The following is a 20,744-nucleotide window of genomic DNA, read 5'->3' on the forward strand; positions in this document are numbered from 1 at the left end:
TAAAAACATTTTAAATAATAATAATTCTTCAAAGCATAAAAATTTGCTCCTTAATTATTGGTGGATTTGAAAACCATTACCATTAAAATCTACCTGATGACTTTATAGCCATGCTTAGATGCTACGGAGCTCAGAAAGTAAACGACTGTGACTAGTAATAATCAGATATATAGAGATTAATAAATAAATATTTTAAAATATGTTATTTAGGCAATTATTTCTCATTGATGATTTTGTTTCTAAGCAGAAATGTTGCTCAGACATAAGACTGCAAATGTTGGTCTTCAATACTGTAGTGCCCACCTGTACCTAATGGAGATAACCCAATATGTGAAAACAAATCCTGAGTCCATCACTCTCGAGTCCAGCTTTGGCAGACAGAAGAAAAATGAGGAGGAACCCAATAGAGGGATGCTTTTGAAGTTCTCATCAAGAAACTCCAATGGACTCTGATATGAACATTTGAAATTTTCCCTGCTCTGACCTTTCCCTGGTTCCCTGTCTAGAACTTGTAATGCTAACTATTCTTGCCTTCACTTCTCCTTCACATCTCCTATTCACCAGTCAAGGACTTTCTTTTCTCCCTACAGATAAGAGTTATACAATTTGGGAGTCTTTTAGATAGACCCACTGAAGGGGCACCCCAATTGCCTCACCCTGTGTCCCTGTTCAGCATGGAAGATGTCAGAGTGGTGTGTGTCCCAATTCCCTGTTGGCAATTTGGGTAACCTCTTCAGAGGATATTGTGATAAGAATAGGAGGCAGGAATTGGCTAGGCAGTTAGGGTAAAAAGACCCCTAAGAAAAGTAGCCAGTTTCTTGGCTGAGTCAAAATGTCCTTGGGCCTCCATTCCAAACGCCAAAAATGTCAATATTATTTGGGAGCTTTTATCTAATCCCTAAAAGATTTTAGGGTTACTTTTTCAGGGGGGGGGACATTAGAGTAGCAAAAAGCCCCATTTAAAAAAAAATAAAGGAAGAAAGAATACATGAAGTTGTCAGAAAAAAAGTCAGGGGGAGATATAGGAGGAGTTGGAGTTGGATGGAAGGGGAGGGAGTGGGTGTGCATTTGATCAAAACACCTTACATGCATGTATAAAATTCTCAATAAATTTTTTTAAAGTTAAAAAATAAACACAAGGGATCTCTGTATTATTTCTTACATTTGCCATACACATCTACTATTACCTCAGTAAAAATTTCAACTAAAAAGTAAAAGATTATTCAGTGAAGATGTACATTCTCATAGAAGAATCTCTGTAATAGCAAAGGCAGTTTTTAAAACACATTAGCAGGTATATGGCTGCATAGAATAGCCTAAAAGTAGAAAGCCTTTTGAGCATCTCATTTCTACAAGAATTTAATATCAGAAGAAACTCAAGTGTGGTACTGTAAACATAACCAAATACGCATGGCTGGAGTGGTCATAGGTCTTAGAGAAAACCCCAAGACTGTTACATCCCTAGACTAATGTGGTGTCTTACTATGTGCAAAATATGTATTCTTATATTTACAGACAAATATCCCAGTCACCACTCATCAAAGAAGTTCATTTTGTACCAGTTGGAGACTATTACCAAGTTCCACAACTAGTCACACATGGACATTGTCTATGAATTGCCCAGGCCTAAGTGACACATCTACAATACAACCTCTACACCTAAGGCTCATGGAACATAGAACAGGGGTAAAGAAGAGGACACTAATGAATCTCTCAGTTCTCATTAATGAAGCTCCCTCATGCAGCAGAGGGTTAAGAACATCAAGTCACAAATGGGAAAAGAGTAAAGATCAAGAGTCAAATGAATACTGGTCCTTGGACCAGGACTCCTTTATTAAATTTCACCCACCCAAGGCCCAGGGACCATTGCAGAAGAGGGGGTAGAAAGAATGTAAGACCTAGGGAAGAGATGCATGACCATATGGAAAGAGAGTCCTACTAGCCTCTAGGAACCTGCTCATATGATTCTACGGCAATGGTGTCTGCACACACAAGTCCCATGCAAATTCAGGCAAACAAAAACCCAGCATGCCCCAACCTTATCTTAAGAAATATTGGCAACTGATTCCTGCTAAGTGAAGAAGAACTAACCGTCCTAAAACAAGGGATTCTAGGTAGGCTGACTAGATCTCAGTGGACAGACTTGCACTGGGGAATGTCTGTGCACACTGACTTGACACAGTGGTCCTTAAAAGGGATGACAGTATATGGGCTCCAGTAGGGGGGCTATGGGAGGGTGCCAATGGGGATGGGGGTATAAAGATAATTAAAAAGGTTTGAGATGGAGCTGGAGAGATGCTCAGTGGTTAAGAGCACTGACTGGTCTTGCAGAGGACCCAGGTTCGAGTCCCAGCACCCACATGGCAGCTACAAACTGTCCTTAACTCCAGTTCCAGGGGAATCTGACACCCTCTTCTACCCTCCATGGCACTGCACAACATGGGTGCACTCACATACATGCAGGCAATACACTCATACACATTGAAAAAAAAAAAAAAGATAAGGAGTATAAACTGTAGGTGTAGAAAAGACATTAAACAAGGTAAATCCAACATTTTATGATCTCGCTTTTCCAAAGGGTTACAGCCAATGTCTGGTAAGGATCAACTATGTTAAAAATTTATTCTAGATGGCTCAGTGATTAAGAACACTGGTTATTCTTGCAGAACACCCAGGTTCAAATCCCAGCACCCACATGGCAGCTAACAACTGTCCGTAACTCCAGTTCCAGGGGATCTGATGGTCTCGTCTGTCTTCTGTGGCATTGCACGACACAGGTGTACTTACCTACATGCAGGCAATACACTCATACATATAAAATAAAAATAATAAAATATTTTTTAAAAAACATTATTCTAAGCCAGGCATGGTGGCACACGCCTTTAATCCCAGCAGATGCAGGTGGATCTCTGTGAGTTCAAGGCCAGCCTGGTCTACATAGTGAGTTCCAGGACAGCTGGGGCTAAAAGGAGACCCTGTCTCAAAAAAACCAAAAAAAAAAAAAAAAATATTCTAAATTGTTGTTACTTGTAAAAGACTAAAAGTTTTACTTGGAAAAAAATTCTAAGTAATATATTTGAATATTTGAAAGCAGAGGAACTTTCCCATATTCTGTCATTGACACAGCATCTGCTTTGCACAAAGGCCTGCCTAGGGAGAGGTTACTTCAGCACTACTGCATCCCCACCACCAGCCTTCTGCTGGCATTCCTCAATAGCAGTTCAAGAACTGTGATTCTCAAACATCTTTCCAAGTAGGAGAGGAAAGTAGACAAACACTAGCAGCCAATTTTATTGAGTCTACAAGACAAGCTTCTGTTTCAATATAATTCAGTCTAATGTTTATTGGATTCATCCAAAGACAACTGAGTATTGGGACAAGGGTTATGACAATGCTAGAAATTTTAAATTTATTTTCACAGTGGTTTATTAGTAACTGAGTATTTCTATAAACCAGAAGAAAAGGGCAGACAATGAACAGTGGATTATATATCCCTTTTTTGACTACTTCAAAAACAAATTCACATTAACAAAATTGCAGGAGAAATAAGGAGAAAAAGAAATCAGCTTTCTCTCTCCAAATAACTTTCAGTGTATCATCTTTTTAATAATCTATAACAGTCTCCCAACAAATTCAAAGCACTTTATACTTCGTAAAGCAGCCATAATAGAGGACTGTAAAATTATCTTTCATGAACCTATTCCATGATTCCTCTCAAAACAAATGAGGGGCCTCCCAAGTCACTCAGAGCCTAACTATCAGTACCAATCCTGTATGGGGTGATGTAACTGAATGTAAAGATTGCAAACATGTGACGACAGTAAAAGGTTTCTGTCTATGCAATGACCAAAAATTAATTAAAAATCAAACATGTAGTGAATCCTAGGTGCTTCTGGCAGCCTGGTTCTGAACACACAGTATATACGTACTGCACATACTGTCATTCCATTCAGTACAGTGCCAAGCAACGCTGCCTGAAACACCTCAGCTCAGATTCAAGATTACTGTACATTATGAACTACAGTGCTTTTACTATACATTCAGTTTTCTGCTTTTATAGAAACAAACTGGTTTAATCACAGGAAACAAAGACTTTGAACATTTTCCTACCATCATTCTTCAGTATCAAATTAATTTGTCTTTGTACTGTGTTGGATTGTTTGATTTTAAAATCTTTTGTGGTTGCTGACTTGAGTTTCATTTAAAAAAAAATCATTAAATGAATTTTGGCTTGGGGTTAGGACAAAATTTCCAATAATTTCTAAAATGGTCTTAAAAAGATTTCTGGCCATTTTGTATTACCTATGTATACATAATGACACTGTCAGCAATGATGACTATAAAACCAAAGTATCAGCAGGCATGGTGGCACATACTTATAATCCTAGTACTTGGGAGATAGAGATAAGAGGATCAAGAGTTCAAGGTCATCCTCAATTACACAGCTATTTATAGCTAGTTGTAGGTCAACCTGGACTATACGAGGCCCTACCTCAAAATATCTAGTAACTGAAAAATGTTGGATAGTCTCCATCATACAGTATCAAATATCACCCATGATTTCATGTTATTGCTAATTTTTTTTGTGTGTGTGTGTGTGTAGTATACACATGTGTAGATGTGTATGGACAGGTATGCCCATCCATACATGTACATGTAGAAGTCAGAGACTGACATCAGGATTTCTTCCTCAAACACAATCTACACATTGTTTTTTGAGGTGATCTTAAAAAAATCTGAGATCTGGGGCTCTTACTAAACCTGGGGCTGTTTCAGCTACCCTGGCTGGCCATAGGGTTTTGCCTATCTTTACTACCTCAGCTCTGAGTTTACAGGTACAAGCTTTCACCACCAGCCTTTACATGGATGCTAAGAATCTGAAAACAGTTCCTTGAGATTTCATTCTTTATGTAAAAATAAACAAGCACATCCATATCATAATATATAAATTTTCTTTGCTCTTGAATAAATGGTAAAATTACATATATAACAAAGAATTGCTTTAAAACACATTTTGTGATTCTTTATCAGTAATTATTTATTGTATACCTATTTTATATACTTATACCCAGGGTTGTGTAACAATTTACAGAATGAAAAGGAATAACAGGAAAATGTTCAGGAAGCCCAACTTAGAGGCTATGAAGAACAGTGCAGCTGACACTTCTAGATTGTCATGTAAGCCAAAGTAGAGAAAGTCCTATAAACTGGATAAGGATTATATATCAATTTTTACATTTTATCTTCCAGTTGTTAATGTGATTCATTGATGCCAGTCACTAAATATAAATTCAGGAACTGTGATACTTATATACATAGTAGAAAATTTTCCCTTTTAGCTATGAAATTACTATTAAGTGCCTTAATACAGAGAAAAATATAGATTCTATAAGTTCACAATAGCATCTTCTTGGAGCCAAGTACTTACCACTTTTTTAAAATCATCTTCTGCCTCATCAAGTTTTCCTTGTTTGAGTAATAAGTGACCTCTCTGTAATCTTGCCTAGGAGAAAAAGAGTTGTCTTGAGTACTATGGATTTCTAAACTTTCTTTAAATATGAATACAACTAAATAATATAATAAATTTATTTGTCCAAAGCTTGGTTGACTTGACACTGAGACTAACTCCTGTAACCAAAGAATGTGTACCATTTTTATTAAAGTATATTTTCTTGAGGCTATAGAGATGGTTCAGGGGTTAAGAGCACTGACTGCTCTTATAGAGGACCCAGGTTTAATTCCCAACACCTACATGGCAGCTAACAACTGCCTGTAACTCCATTTCCAAGGGATCCAATGCCCTCTTCTGACCTCTGTGGGCACTGCACAACACAGGTGCACTTACACATACACATAAAATAAAAATAAATATTTATGTGTATTTTCTTAAAAATATGTTTTGCTCAACCCAAAGAAATTGTAAACAAGGGTTTTTGTTTTTGTTTTTTTATTGAGATACAAGGTTTCTTTAGAGAGTGATAAGAATGTCCTGGAACTAAATAGTAGTGATGTTATACAACCTAAAAATATCTAAGAACCACTGAGTACCTTAAAATACTGAATCTGACGACACATGAATTGTGGTGGGGGAGGGTACTGGGTATCAAGTACAGGCACTCAAAAAGAAGACACAAGGGTTCTACCACTCAGCTACATTTCGGTCCCTAAATCATAATTTTTAAAAATACTTATTGACATCATATTTTTTCCACTAAAAGTTGTAGTAAGACTTTAACAAAGCTCCAGTAATCAGTTTGGATTTCATTAACACATCAATATAAATATTTCCTATAACCAGAATAACAGTGTCTCTTTTCCTTTCATGTCTGCTATTCCTCATCTTCTAATATTACATAATCCTGTCTCTTCAAGACATACCTACTCTCTGATGACCAATGTCTTCTAGAAAGAGAAACCACATTGATATCCACTTAAATTTACAAATTACTTGAATAGTACACAAATTTCCCTAAACCTCTGTTAAATGTACATCAATACAAAGGAAAATTAAGCCATTGTAACTAGCCAATACTTAATCATAATGCTAGGAAAATGGGTTACTTGACCTTTGTGAAATGTTGTACTTAGTTGTATAAAGAAATAGATTCAACAAAAATATGGCAGTTGAGAATTCTATCTTAAAATATTACTATTGCACTACATATTTCAACCTTTTTCAGAATATGGCAGGATATAAGTAATAATGGTCACCAAATTCATTTTGAAGCCATCTAACAAGTCCATAATTCTATATTGTCTGCCAATGAAAGTTTCCTCTGTTCCACTGTTACAGTCTAAATATAAAACATTCCCCCAGACTCATGTGTTGAATAGTTGGTCCCCGAAGTGGTAGAAACTTTAGGAAGTGGAGCCTAGCTGGAGGAAGTAGTTCACAAGGGGTGTATCTTTGGGGCCTATATCTTGGACTGGTCACTTTTATAGTTTTCTCTTCTTCCTGTCTATCATTAAGTAAGCAACTTCCTCTTCCAAATGTTTCTGCTGTCATGATGCTCTATCTCATCACATGCCCAGAGTTAATGGAACCAAGGACTGTGGACTAAAATTTCTGAAACCATAAACTAAAAAAATCTTTTTCTGTTAAGATGTGTATGTCAGCTATTTGGTCACAGTGATAAAACCAATACTCCCACCAAATAAGTCCCCATACAACCTATGATAACCATTACAGTGACTTTCCAGTCTTCAGGAAATAAGGTTATAAGCTTCTGTACCTCTGAAAGTCATACATTAATTCCAGGGAGAACCTTGCTAACACTGTATGGTATCCACCAAAAAAAAACACTGCTTAATTGGAGCACCCTCTCTTTACTCTTCTTGCTGCATTAATTGAAACTGTTGTTAGTCAGTAAACAGCCTCTCAAGCCTCCCTCACATCTTGCCCTATACTCTATCCTTTACACAGATTTGTCTTTCTAAACCACAAAGCAGGTATCAAGCTTCTGGGGGGGGGGGGGTCACCTAGTATACCCTTTGTTACTCTTTCATACAGACCTTTAATTTCAAGGACTTGGCTGGGTTTTCTGTTGTTGCTGCTGTTGTTATGCAGATGGAATCTGGCTATATTACTCAGGCTGACCTCAAAATCCCAGACTCAAAGGATTATCATGCCTCTACCTGTCAACTGGCTAGAACCAAAGGTGTGTGCATCTGTTATGAGGACACCTAAGGATTTTGAATTTCTCTTGTTCACCAGTCTATTACAGGTCAGCTTTGATATCCTCCAGTAAGGTGCTGCTACTCACTATAAGAAACAAATTACATTTTCTCAGTTCTCTTAAGCTTCCCTTTAATCGAGTTTAGGTACACTTACTGCAGTGAAATCCATCTTCAATTCAATTACTTTAGTTAAATCAGGTAGTGCTGCTTTTGATTTTCCCATAGCTAAGAAGACAGTAGCTCTCCGATAGTATGCAATATAATTATCAGGGTCACCATCTGAAAATCAAAATAATAAACATTAGCTCTCTGTAATTTATTGTTTTAAGAAGCATGCATTTTAAGACTTTAAATTTTTTTAATTTTTTAATTATGCATGCCGGGTGAGGGGTATCTGTGTGTATGTGCACATGAGTACAGGTGCCCCTGGAGGCCAAAGGTGTCAGACCTATCTAGAGCTAAAGTTACAGGTGATTGTAAGTCACCTAATGTGCATATTGAAAATATAACTCGGGTCCTCTTCCAGAGTAGCACATGCTCTTAACCTCCAACCTATCTTTCCAGCCCCTATAGTTTATTCTTGAAAATAATAATTTGAGAAATATTAGTTTACAAGTCTATTAAGAATGACATTAAAGGCTTGGGAACCCAGGTTTTCTGCAAGAATAGCCAGTGCTCTTAACTGCTGAGCCATCTCTCCAATCACAAGAATCAGTGTTTTTAAAAATGCTCAGTTTCTCACAGTATAAGAACTGATAACCCTAAAAACTGTTTTTTATTCATAAGCTGTATAGTATACTATGTAATTTATTAACAAAATTACATGCAGAAATACTAGACTTCACTTAACGTACATCATTAAAATCATTTTTATAATAATATAAAATTAGAAAACTGAACAAGACAGACACTTAAGATCTATTCCTAAGACCATCAAACAATTCAAATGTGAGTAACTTAGCCCCAATATAGACTACTATTTGAAGAAAAACCTTAAGAAAGCCAATTACAATTAATGCTGTTAATTTTGGTAGTGACTATAATGCACAATTTTTTTATTCTTACTCCAAGCTAAACCAACTATATCTATGTATATGCAGTAAAGAATGCTGAGGCACACTCTCAGACAAGTGGAGTCACCTGGAAGGCTCTCAGACAAGGCGGGGACCTGCTGGACTGCCTGGAAGAGACAGGCTGCCTGCAATTGTGCCATGTGCTCCAGGCTTCCTGCTTTCCTGAGCTATTACCCATGCTGTGAAGGGTTTTTAGTGATGCAGCTGTTTTCAAATCACTTCCGCTCTCATAAGTAACCCCTCACTCATATTCCTGTAACTAACCCCAATAAAACTCACTGGTTCACCTCATGGGACAATAGTGGTATACTCACTTTGGTCTGAAACTGACTCTCTATCTGGGGTGGGTAGATGTTTGTTCATGACTACCCAGAAACAATGTCACTCAACAGTGGCCCAGTCATTAAGAGCACTTACTCGTCTCAGAGAGGAGCCAGGCTCCGTTCACAGAACCCACCTCAGTAAGCTCACAACTGCCTGTGCCTCCAGTTCCAAGGATTTCAACACCCTCTCTGGCCTCCCAGGGCATTTGGATGCATGGCATACACATACACAGAAATAAAAATAAAGTTTAAAAAGATTTTTTCAAGTTCACAATCTTTGAACTTGAATATAATCTTTGTAAAGTCACTAAGAACACTGCTTCCTTCTACTGTATATGAACAGTAATGTCTGTGCACCCCCATTTCACAGGTGAGGCTCCAATGTGATGAACTTTCTGTAACATATTTAATGACATATATGTGCAGGTGCAGGTTTTATTTTTGACTGAGCAAAAATACTAAGTGTAATACTGGTTTTCTTACTGGGATAAAAAAAAAAAGAGGAAACCTATCATTTTAGACATGCCTTTCAGGCCCTTGACTTATCACTTTAGGGCTGAGGGTGTAGTTCTGTGGTAGAGAGAGCACAAGACCTTGAGAGTTCACTCCCCAGAAGCAACACACACACACACACACACACACACACACAGAAATATTTTATTTATTCATGATACATATTGCTAGGACACTCTACAAGGCCTATCAAAGAATTTCAGACCATAGGGGTCATTACCTTATAAGACTATGGTACTGGAAAGAGGAAGTGAAAGCTTCATACATACACTGTTTTTTTCTAATGATAAATCTAAACGAAATTTGTATCTGTAGAACTTATAAGGCTGAAATAGATATGTGTATTAGAAGACTATTTGAAACATGATAACCAGTATCCCTTAAATAATAATTTCCAAGAGATCAAAAATACTTCTCACCTCATTATCCAAGCAATCCTGAGCACAAAGAGCAATGCTGGGGAGATTACCATAGCAAACCTCAAACTATATTACTCCAGGCACAGTATCATATACCTATAATCCAAAGACTGGGAAGGTGGTGGTAAGATAATGGAGAGTTAAGGCCAATCAGGACTACATACATAGCGAGTTCTAAGCCAGCCTAGGTTATATTGTTAAACCTTGTCTTAAAGAAAGATCCACTGATACGAGGTGCTATTACCCAAACTATATTACAAACTAACATCAACTTTCTAATCACAGGACAAGTTAAAGAAATAAAGTACTTAGCTATATTTAGAAATTGAAAAGCATAAATATTTTAATGAATGAATATTTAATGAAATTTTCTAGCCAAACAATATATTAAAGCATGCTGATATTTTACCACAATTAATCAACAGCATAGTCAGCATAGCAGTCCACACCTGAATCCCAACACTCAACACACAAAAGGTTGAGGTAAGTGGAGCGAGTTAATGGTCAGCCTGAGCTACACAGTGAGTTTGAGGCCAGCATGGGCTGCATTGCAAAACTCTCTCTCTCAAATAAATAAATAAATAAATAAATAAATAAATAAATAAATAAATAAATGCGGTACAACAGTAAGTGTATGGATTATTGGTCTAGAAGTCAAATGTAAAAAAATTCACTCTTGGTTGCCTGAAGCTATTAATATCCTTATTAAAGAATGGTGTTTACTAATCAGACCACTAAAAAGAGTCCACCATCCTTTTCTGATAAATACCTCAGAAGAAATCCAAAAGAGTACAATACTCCATTAACCATCCACTGAGTATCCTTCTCATACACAACTTAAACTTTATTTCCTATAGTTCATTATGAACAATCTATATTGAAAATAAATACTCCATTTGAGAATCACTGCTACTTATCAAATCATAATCAAAAAATGGCACCACTACTCAAAACTTTAAGTTCACTAGCAATATTTAGACTTTGTCCTTTACTGAATTTCACCAATACATTACCATGAAATCAGCTTCACTGTTTATATCTTTCAGTGAACAATACTTCACTAGTATTTGGGGAAAGAGTCAGCTTACGAAGTCTTGAATTACAGTGGTAAACTAAAAGCAGTCAATATGTACATATATATGTATATATATGTGTGTGTGCATGAGTGTATTGCCTTCATGTAAGTATGTCTGTGTTGTGCAGTGCCCACAGAGGTCAGAAGAAAGCACTGCATCCCCTGGAACTGGAATTATGGACCATCGTTAGCTGCCATATGGGTGCTGGGAATCAAACCCGGGTCCCCAAAAGAGCAGTTAGTGCTCTTAACCGCTGAGCCATCTCTTCAGCCCCTGAGCATTTTTAACTGCCTTAGCTATTAATATGCCACTGCCCTTTATGTTCCCGATAAATATGAGACTAAAAATGCATATTAAATAATATGCCACTGCCCTTTATGTTCCCGATAAATATGAGACTAAAAATGCAAATTAAAAGTATATAATATATAGGATATAAATTTCTGCAAATATATATATATATATATACACACACACACACACACACATATGTATTTTTTTTTGGAGATAGGGTCTCCCTATAGTTCCAAACTGGCCTGGAACTCACTATGTAGACTACACTGGTCTTGATCTCACAGAGACCCACCCGTCTCTGCCTCCCAAGTACCAGAATTAAAGGTATGCACCACCACATCCTGCTTCTGCAAATATTCTTGTAGTAGCAGGTAGAATGTTGTAAGGCATGTTTTTTAAAGAGATAGCTGAATGGGCTGGGGAGATGGTCAGCAGTTAAATGCCCTTGCTGTGCAAATCTGGCAACCTAAATTCAATCCCCAAAACCCACATAAAAGTGGTAGGAGAGAACCGATTCCACACAGTTGCCCTCTGAGTTCCACATGCACGCGCGCACACCACACACACCCCAACATCATGCATGCAGAGCACACATGCACACAACAGTAATAATTTTTTTAAAAAGGGTTGAAAAACTTAAATATCTTGCTGCAGCACTGAAGACAACTTGAATCACCAGGAAAAAAAAAAGATTTAGTAATGAAATAGCATATATAAACAGCCCTCAGGTAAAAGTAACTTATTCAGACTGTGGTGCCAAGTAGCTACCAAATCTCAAGATGGTGATCCCTGAAATGTAAGCTTCTTCACAGGAGTTCTGTATAGTTAAGAAAACTCTGAATGCAGTGAATTTATTTTTAGAAAAGGCTTAATCTCCACAGATTCCTATTTACCTGTGTGGTCAGAGTCTACTTGAAAAAAAAAAAAAGGCCGGACATGGTAGTGCACACCTTTAGTCCCAGCACTCGGGAGGCAGAGGCAGGTGGATCTCTGTGAGTTCAAGGCCAGCCTGGTCTACATAATGAGTTCCAGGACAGCTGGAGCTACAGGGAGCTACCCAGCCTCAAAAAGACAAAAAAGACAAAAAAAAAACAACAAAAATAAAAAACACCTTTATAGTTCAGCCTGGTCCATAATGAGTTCCAGGACAGCTGGAGCTACAGGGAGCTACCCAGCCTCAAAAAGACAAAAAAGACAAAAAAAAAACAACAAAAATAAAAAACACCTTTATAGTTAATTCTTCTCACCTAATGCTCAGAGAAAAAAATAAATCTTTTGAGTGGCACAATGATAACTGCTAAGAATCTTTAGGTAACTTATATAGCCCTACATTTTCTTATATAACTGGACCAATGCCACAGTATTATCAAGAGAAAGGCAAAATTAAAAAGTGTATTTTCTATTATTCTAAAGAGGCAATGACATCAATAAAAATCAGTTTAGGAAAAACTATGAACTGGGGCCTGACACATGTCTCCAAAAGGCAGTTGCTGCCAACCCTGATCACCTGAGTTCAAGCTCCAGGACTCACATGGTGGGAAGAGAAACAACTCCCACAGGTTGTCCTCTGACCTCCACACATATGCTGTGGCATGTGCACACACACATACTTACACACAAATTTTTTAATAAAAGAAAAAGCATGAAGAAAAATATCGCCAAACCAAGACCTACCTTCATTTTTTTGTTTTTATAGCAAATTATAACGATAGATGATTTTTAGGAACACAACTGTATTTTGTTAAACTGCCTTTTTGCCAGGTGTTGACTAATCACTTTTCATCATCACAAATCAAGGTGAGATGTAGTAAATTAAAAAAAGACTGGGAAAAGCTGCTGTCAAGAAGACCTACCATAAGAGTCATGCAGTAACAAGAAAATGTGTAAGCCCTCAGAATCCATTTTTCTTGCCACCTCTCTATGTTCATTCAGTACTACAATGATAGCTGGTGCTGCAAACAGACATAAGGAATGAAGAAGTAACACTAGAAGCAGCAGTTGGAATCTAACCAATCCTGATGTGGCAATGAACTAGGCAATCTTGCAAGAGCATCAAAGTAATTAATTATTACACTGATAACTCATTTGGAAAAAAACAGTAACAAAAACAGCATGAGTGAAATTTACCTAAGTAGGCAAAAATACTACTTATTGAGAAGGTTTTTTGTCAAAATCTTTTTTTGTATTTTTATTGGGTGCTGATTATATACAATGGACTTCATTATGACATTTTCATACACATGTAATGTATTTTTATCACATTCCCCAACCATCTACACTCCCCCCCCACTCTTGTTGATTCCCTTCATCTTCCCACCTAGTTCCTTTTCTACTTTTTTAATTTTTAAAAAATATCCTTTATTCATTTTATTTTGTGTGTATGAATGTATTGTCTGCATGTATGTGAGTGCACCTGTGTCATGCAATGACACAGAGGTCAGAAGAGGGCTTCAGATTCCCCTGGAACTGGAGTTAAGGACTATTTGTAGCCGCCATGTGGGCGATGGGAATCAAACCCGGGTCCTGTGCAAGAGCAGTCAGTGCTCTTAACACTGAGCCATCTCTCCAGTCCCCCCTTTTCTACTTTCATGTCTTTTTTTTTCAATGACTCAATGAGCTTTTTAGGGTTGCTTACAGGGTCCTGGGGGAGGGGTGAAGGATTATTTACAGGAGCATGGGCCCCTTACCAGTAGCAATACCACTGAAGAAAATGTCTCTCCCTCCTCTAGTGAAAATTAAGTATCTATAGATACTACTCAGAGAAAGGTGGGAACTGATGAGCTTCCCTCCCCCCAACATTATCTGAGTATGGGGGTGAGAGTGGGGCTTCTTTCACCATTCCTGTCCCATCCCCTGCCCATGACAAGATGTTGACAGGCCCAGTCTTGCACAGGTCTTGTGCCAGTAAACTAACCACTGTAGGACCAAGGACACAAGGGTGATGCCATATTCTGAAAACAGCAGACTACCATACTCTCCTTCTTTTATGGGCTCACACATTCTTTCCACCCATCTTCCACAATGTTCCCTGAGTTCTGAAGGGGGTGATACAGAAGTTCCATTTACAGCTGAGCATTCAACAGTCCTTTATTCAACACTGACCAGTTATGAATCTCAGTTACTGCTGCCCACTATAATAGAAAGGCATTTCTATTATATGTCAAAAGTCTTGAGCTATTCTTTTTCACTTTATCTTTTTTTTTTTTTTGACAGGGTCTCTTTATGTAGCCCTTGGCTGGCCTGGAACTTTCTATGTAAACCAGGCTCACCTCAAGCTCACAGAAATCCCCCTGCTTCTGCCTCCTGAGTGCTGGGATTAAAGGTATGGGCCACCATGCCCAGCTTGAGTTATTCACGATACAAGACTAAGCCTCAGTTATCTTTGTTTTAAAGATTTATTTTTAATTACATATGTGACTGCATGCAGGTATGAACATGTTAGTACAGGTATCTGCAGAGGCCAGACAGAAGTGTCAGATTCCTAGAGATGGAGTTCCAGGCAGTTGTGAACCACCCAGTGTGGGTACTGGGAACTGAACGGCAATCCTCTGGAAGATCAGTATATGCTCTTGACCACTGACTGAGCCATTTCTCCAGCCTCCTCAGTTACCTCTTATTTTAGATACATATGTATTCAACTATTACTATGTATATTAATCTAGCTCATCCAGAATCCTGAAAATATTTTTCATAATTTGACACAAAATAATGCTTGAAGTGTTATCCAAAAAGGAAATGATTAGAATTTGCTAAGATAGCCACTGAGTGATCAGGTTTATGATACAAACCTACTGCAGCATGAAACTGAGACAAAGCATCAGCTAGCTGTCCAGCTGCAAGCAATTTCTTTCCCAACTCGAGATGTTTCTCAACATCTGCATTTATTCCACATTCAGCACCTAAAAGATAAAATAATCAGTTAGCTTTCAATGAACCAACATTAACTCTAGCAAATAGTTTAAAAAAAAAAAAAGATGGAATTATCTGGCTCAGTCATCTACTAAGATGAGAAAAGTGACAGAAGCTGAAATTGACCTACAGAGTAATATACAGTGCTTTATTTTACAGATCCTAAGTTAAAAAATATATTTATATTCAAGTTGACTGCTAAAAGCAAAACAGTCTATAAAACTGACTAACAGTATTTGTGAAGTTATTTTGAACAATAAAATTACAACTGCTTTGTTGAAGTTGGGAAGGTGGCTCAGTCACTAAGGCACTTGCAGTGCAAGTATGAGGACAGGAGTTCAGATCCCCAGCACCCATATACATGCCATGGGTGCCTGGCAGCCTAAGGCAGAGGCAGGGGATCCCCTGGGCAAGCTGATTAGCTAGACAAGCCAAATTGGCAACTCTGGGTTCAGCGAGAGACCCTGCCACAGTAAATAAAATGTCTAGGAAGGCATCCAATATTAACCTCTGAACTCCACATGCATATGCACACAAATGCACAAACCCACACATTTGAACATACATACAAGCACACCACACACATGTAAAAAGAACTGTTTTGTTAAGCTAGACTCTCATCTTAATGAATTACATAGTCTGCTATAATATTCAGGTACTTAGTAAGCACCTACAATGTGTCAACCATTGTTCAGATAAAATTTACTGTGGAAAAAGTCACGTGATACGAGATGGTCAGAAATGGGAGGCAGCTTGAGGTAGTAAACAAAGGTCCAAGAGCCATGCTCCTTAAAAAGCTGACATCTGGGGCTGGAGAGATGGCTCAGCGGTTAAGAACACTGGCTGTTCTTGCAGAAGACTGGGGTTCAAATACCAGTACCCACATGGCAGCTAAACAACTGTCTGTAACTCCAATTCCAGGGGATCCGACAGCCTCTTCTGTCCTCCGCAGGCACTGCATGACAGAAGTGCACTTACCTACGTGCTCCTTAAAAAGCTGACATCTGGGGCTGGAGAGATGGCTCAGTGGTTAAGAACACTGGCTGTTCTTGCAGAAGACTGGGGTTCAAATACCAGTACCCACATGGCAGCTAAACAACTGTCTGTAACTCCAATTCCAGGGGATCCGACAGCCTCTTCTGTCCTCCGCAGGCACTGCATGACAGAAGTGCACTTACCTACAAGCAGGCAATATACACATAAAATAAAAATAAATAAAATATTTTTAAAATACTGTTAAAAAAAGCTGACATCTGAGCAAAATTTGGAGGAAGTAAGGAACTCACCATACAGACATCTAGAAAAAGATCTTTCCAAGAAAAAAAGCTAGTACAAGGGCACTAAATCAGTGTGCAGATATGCTCCAGAAACAGCAAAGGAGACCTGGATGACTGTAGCAGAGTCAAAAAAAGAAAGCAGTATGAAGAAAAATAGAGAGTTTTGGGGCTGGAGAGATGACTCAGCGCTTAAGAGGACTGGCTGCTCTTGCAGAGGACCCATGTTCAGTTCCAAACATCCACATGGTGGCTAACACCTGTCCAAATCTCCAGTTCCAGAGGATCTGATGCCCTTTTCTGGCCTCCACAGACACCACATGACAGAGGTGCACTTACATACATGGAAGGCAAAACACTCACACACATTATTTTTTTTTAATTTTTTTAAAATTAAAAATAGAGAGCCTGTTTTGGGTCTTTTAGTGAAAAGGGGATCTACTGGGGCATCTGAAATAGAGTAATCTGATCTGACTGACTGCTCCAATTAGCTATGAACTGTCTCTCAGAATTCCTCCTTCAGCAGCGTCCTGCTGAATGCACAGGTGTGTTTAACATTTCTCCTTTACAGTGAGGGTAGCATTATGCTTTTTCAGTAAAGGAAGCTAAAGAGAATTGCTAAAGGATACCTCCCAGGTCTGCTTGCTAGTGTTTTACTTTTTTCTGGCTCCTGCTACAAAGTGAGTATCTGTGGGGCCCTGCCCCAGCTATATACCTAGCCCCTCAGCAATCTGGCAGCCTCAGCCCAGGCATCACCCCCAACATTCCAACTTCATGCAGTGTCCATACACAGAAGTTGATCAGCCTTGGCTAAGGTACACCTGGGATAATTGTTTCCTGTCCTCTCAGCAGCTATGAGCTAGCTTATAGGCTCAGCAACTGCAAACTTTACCATTAGTAAACCGAGGCTACAACTACAGTTCAACAAATGCTGTCTGAACCCCAGTTATGAGAACAGGGCCCCTCTTCCAAATTGGTCTCTCTCAACCCTAGAATATCTTTTAGTATTTCTTTAATATTCTTGGTTAAACTAACCCTTTATTTTTTATATGTTACATGTTTGTTCACACATGAGTGTGAAGGCCACAGGTCAATGGAAGGTATCTTCCTTAATCACTCTCTACCTTATTTTTTGAGACAGGATATCTCAGTAAACCTGGAGCTTGGCAACTTGGCTAGGCTTGCTGGCCATGGATGTTTCTGTCTGCATTCCCAGCACTAAAACTACAGGATTCATCACCCTACCACCTTCTTTTTTTTTTTTTTTTTTTTTACTAACCTATGTGCTAGGAATCAAATTCAGGTCCTCAGGCTTGTATGGCAAGCACTTTACTGACTGAGCTATCCCCTCAGCAGCCCTTGCTTTTTAAATTACTATGTGCTATGTTCCCTGAATGAATCCAAATTGTTAAACAATTGGTACTGAGAGTGTTCCAGGAGACAGACCCACAAAAAAGGTGCTTTGAAGATTGGTTTGATCATACCTTGAGCCTGAATATAATGCTAAGCTGCTTGCCAGTGGGAAATGAAATGCTGGTCTTCAGTAGCAAGTATAAGAACTAGTTAAACTAACACATGTAACTGACTGTAACAAAGTGCTGAGACAGGTCTTGGAAGACCAAGTACCTGCTGCAGAAGACCATAAAGACAGAATTGATGAAAACAAGGACTGTAATAAGGAGTGGATTCTTTTCAATACACTGAAGTACTTAGAGAAAAATGTCAAACTCAGCTCTAACTAGCTCAAGTCACAGTCTGGGAGTTTCCATAAGAACTCTAAAATAATTTCTTAAATTTTTGTGGCCATGAAGCTGATTTAGCTAAAAATCAACCATGAAATTGTGAGTTACTGAATTCAAATTATAGTTAAATACAATGTCTCACCAAGTTTCTCCTGTGAACACTAGGGTACAGATTAATAAGTAATGGAATCCTTATATTTGGAGTGGGAACATATGTTTGGATCCAGGTAAAATTGGTTAGCTTGAACACCCAGGTCCTTCTTAACCTTTCTTACCTTAAGTAGCTTCCCCTTCCTGGTCTGAGAAAACTATTTCTTCACTGCTTAAAAATTCTAAAGCAACCATACCAATGGCAGTTACCTTGAAAGAGGATGCTTATCCTCAAGACCTTCCACAGCCACTCCCAAATTCACTACCTTATTAATTAGCATCAAATCTTATCTGGCTCCAGAAAGACAGATATTCACTACGAGCTAAAGGATACTGTAAAGGACTACAAGACTTTGCTGATAAACAAAGACCTATCAAACACATGGATTTCTAAAGATGCTAGAACATGAAGAGTAGACTGTAATACTTCCATCAAGTCTAATTCACTGATATATGTACACTTACTAAGTCAAATGTCAACAACTGTTTTTACAGCTGAAATTTCACAGAAACAGTTATGTTCATTAACACGTGAACTTATTATCTATGGTTGCTTTTATGCTACAATAAAGCAGGTGTGACAAACCCCATAAGCCTACAAAACCTAAAGTACTTATTATCTGATCCTTTATAGAAAAAGGTTACCTAATGTACACTGAGAATTTTACATGTACGATGTTACAGGCAACTAGAGGTGCTCTAAGAACTTACCTGGCTGAGTGAAACCTGGATCAACAGTGATCTATATTTGAAAAGATGAGATTCCAAAGTTTTCCCAGTATGGCAAGGAGAAGGGATCTAAAGCCTTAAAGTTATAGATATATTGAATCAGATTTATTTTGTGTTACCTACATACCAATCTTCCACTTTTGTTCCATGAGATGGCCTAGAGACATTCCCTTTACCAAAACATTAAAAAATATATTTGTGGGGCAGCAGAGATGGCTCAGCAGTTAAGAGCACTGGCTCTTCTTGCAGAGGATCCAAGTTCAATTACCAGCACCCACATGGCAGATAACAACCACCTGTAACACCAGTACCAGGGGATTCGACACCCTCTTCTGACCTCTTCAGGCACTGCACAACATGGGTGCATTTGCATGCCTGCAGGCAACACACTCATACACATAAAATAAAAATAATAAATAAATAAAAATGTATTGTGAAGGACCACTTAGAACCTTCTCAAAGCTCTTAGGTAACTTCCTTCTGTAGGATAGCTATACTGCTATACAGATGCATCATTGAGGTAGGATTCCTGATTTTAATGGGATGATCTTATTCTGGAGTTGTAGAAGCTTAAGTAGTTGCACCTAACCATCAGAGACACAGGGAGCACAACAACTATAAAAGGCATACGCTTACGAGGTAGATAAAACATACTCTGTGATGTCACTCAATTTCTTTACCAATCATACAATTGCCTGTGTAGTACACCCATGAACAAAGGGGGCAGGGATGGAGGCTTTGAATGGGTTTGAAAACATAAATTAGTCTTTACCAAAGTTGATATGACCAAAGTTACTGTTAGATATCTAATCTGCCAACACCAGTGTTTAATTTTATATTCTCAATATGGAATCACGGGGTAGAGAAACGAGCCAGGCATCTGCTGGCAGACTGGTTCTGGTGGGTTCTTTTAAATAGATTATCTTCTTATATTCTTATATAAGCATTATATGCTTATAATGCTTCTGCCAGCACACCATCAGAAACACAGAATGCACTAGCCACCATCATGCATTCTGCACACACACTGTTTCTTATCAAGGAGCTCATTTCACAGCAAAAAAGGTATGCCTAAGGGATTAACTGGCCTTACCACACATACTATACAACAATGTGTACAATGCACTGGAAGGTGAAATTGTCAGTTGGTCATTTTGTATTCCTTATCTACTGAAATCAATAGGGGAAAAAAGATCAATTGTACTTGTTGGAAAAGTTGATCCCAATTACCAAGGAGAAATGTGGTTGCTGATTAAGAATGGAGGCAAAGCAATCAAGTGGTAGCCAGATGAAGGCACTTGAATAACTGAGTCTCATACTCTTTGAGAAGGAAAGTTTATGGGTTAAAAAGTCCGACAAGCAGACTGGTTAAGATCAAGAGAACAAATGATGCCAAGTGTTGGAGGGGATGTGGGGAAAGGGGAACACTCATCCACTGCTGGTGGGGTTGCAAACTGGTTCAGCCCCTATGGAAGGCAGTGTGGAGAACTCTTAGAAAACTACAAATGAACCTACCATTTGACCCAGTTATACCACTCCTTGGCATATACCCAAAGAACTCATCC

At 38.4% G+C, this 20,744-nt stretch overlaps 1 protein-coding gene across 1 annotated transcript in view; it reads right to left on the reverse strand.

The window, feature by feature from the left end:
- The window catches only part of Dnajc3 (DnaJ heat shock protein family (Hsp40) member C3), a 69,916-nt gene that overhangs the window by 32,454 nt on the left and 16,718 nt on the right, over nucleotides 1-20,744 (reverse strand). Inside the window, exons 2-4 of the mRNA XM_008823607.2 lie at nucleotides 15,164-15,274; nucleotides 7,832-7,956; nucleotides 5,429-5,503 (exon numbers count right to left, since the gene is read on the reverse strand). Of these exons, the coding sequence (XP_008821829.1) occupies nucleotides 5,429-5,503; nucleotides 7,832-7,956; nucleotides 15,164-15,274 (311 nt within the window). The remainder of the gene's footprint in view (nucleotides 1-5,428; nucleotides 5,504-7,831; nucleotides 7,957-15,163; nucleotides 15,275-20,744) is intronic.

The sequence above is a fragment of the Nannospalax galili genome, unplaced genomic scaffold, assembly GCF_000622305.1.
Source record: "Nannospalax galili isolate Female #2095 unplaced genomic scaffold, S.galili_v1.0 scaffold528, whole genome shotgun sequence".
Lineage (NCBI taxonomy): Eukaryota > Metazoa > Chordata > Mammalia > Rodentia > Spalacidae > Nannospalax > Nannospalax galili.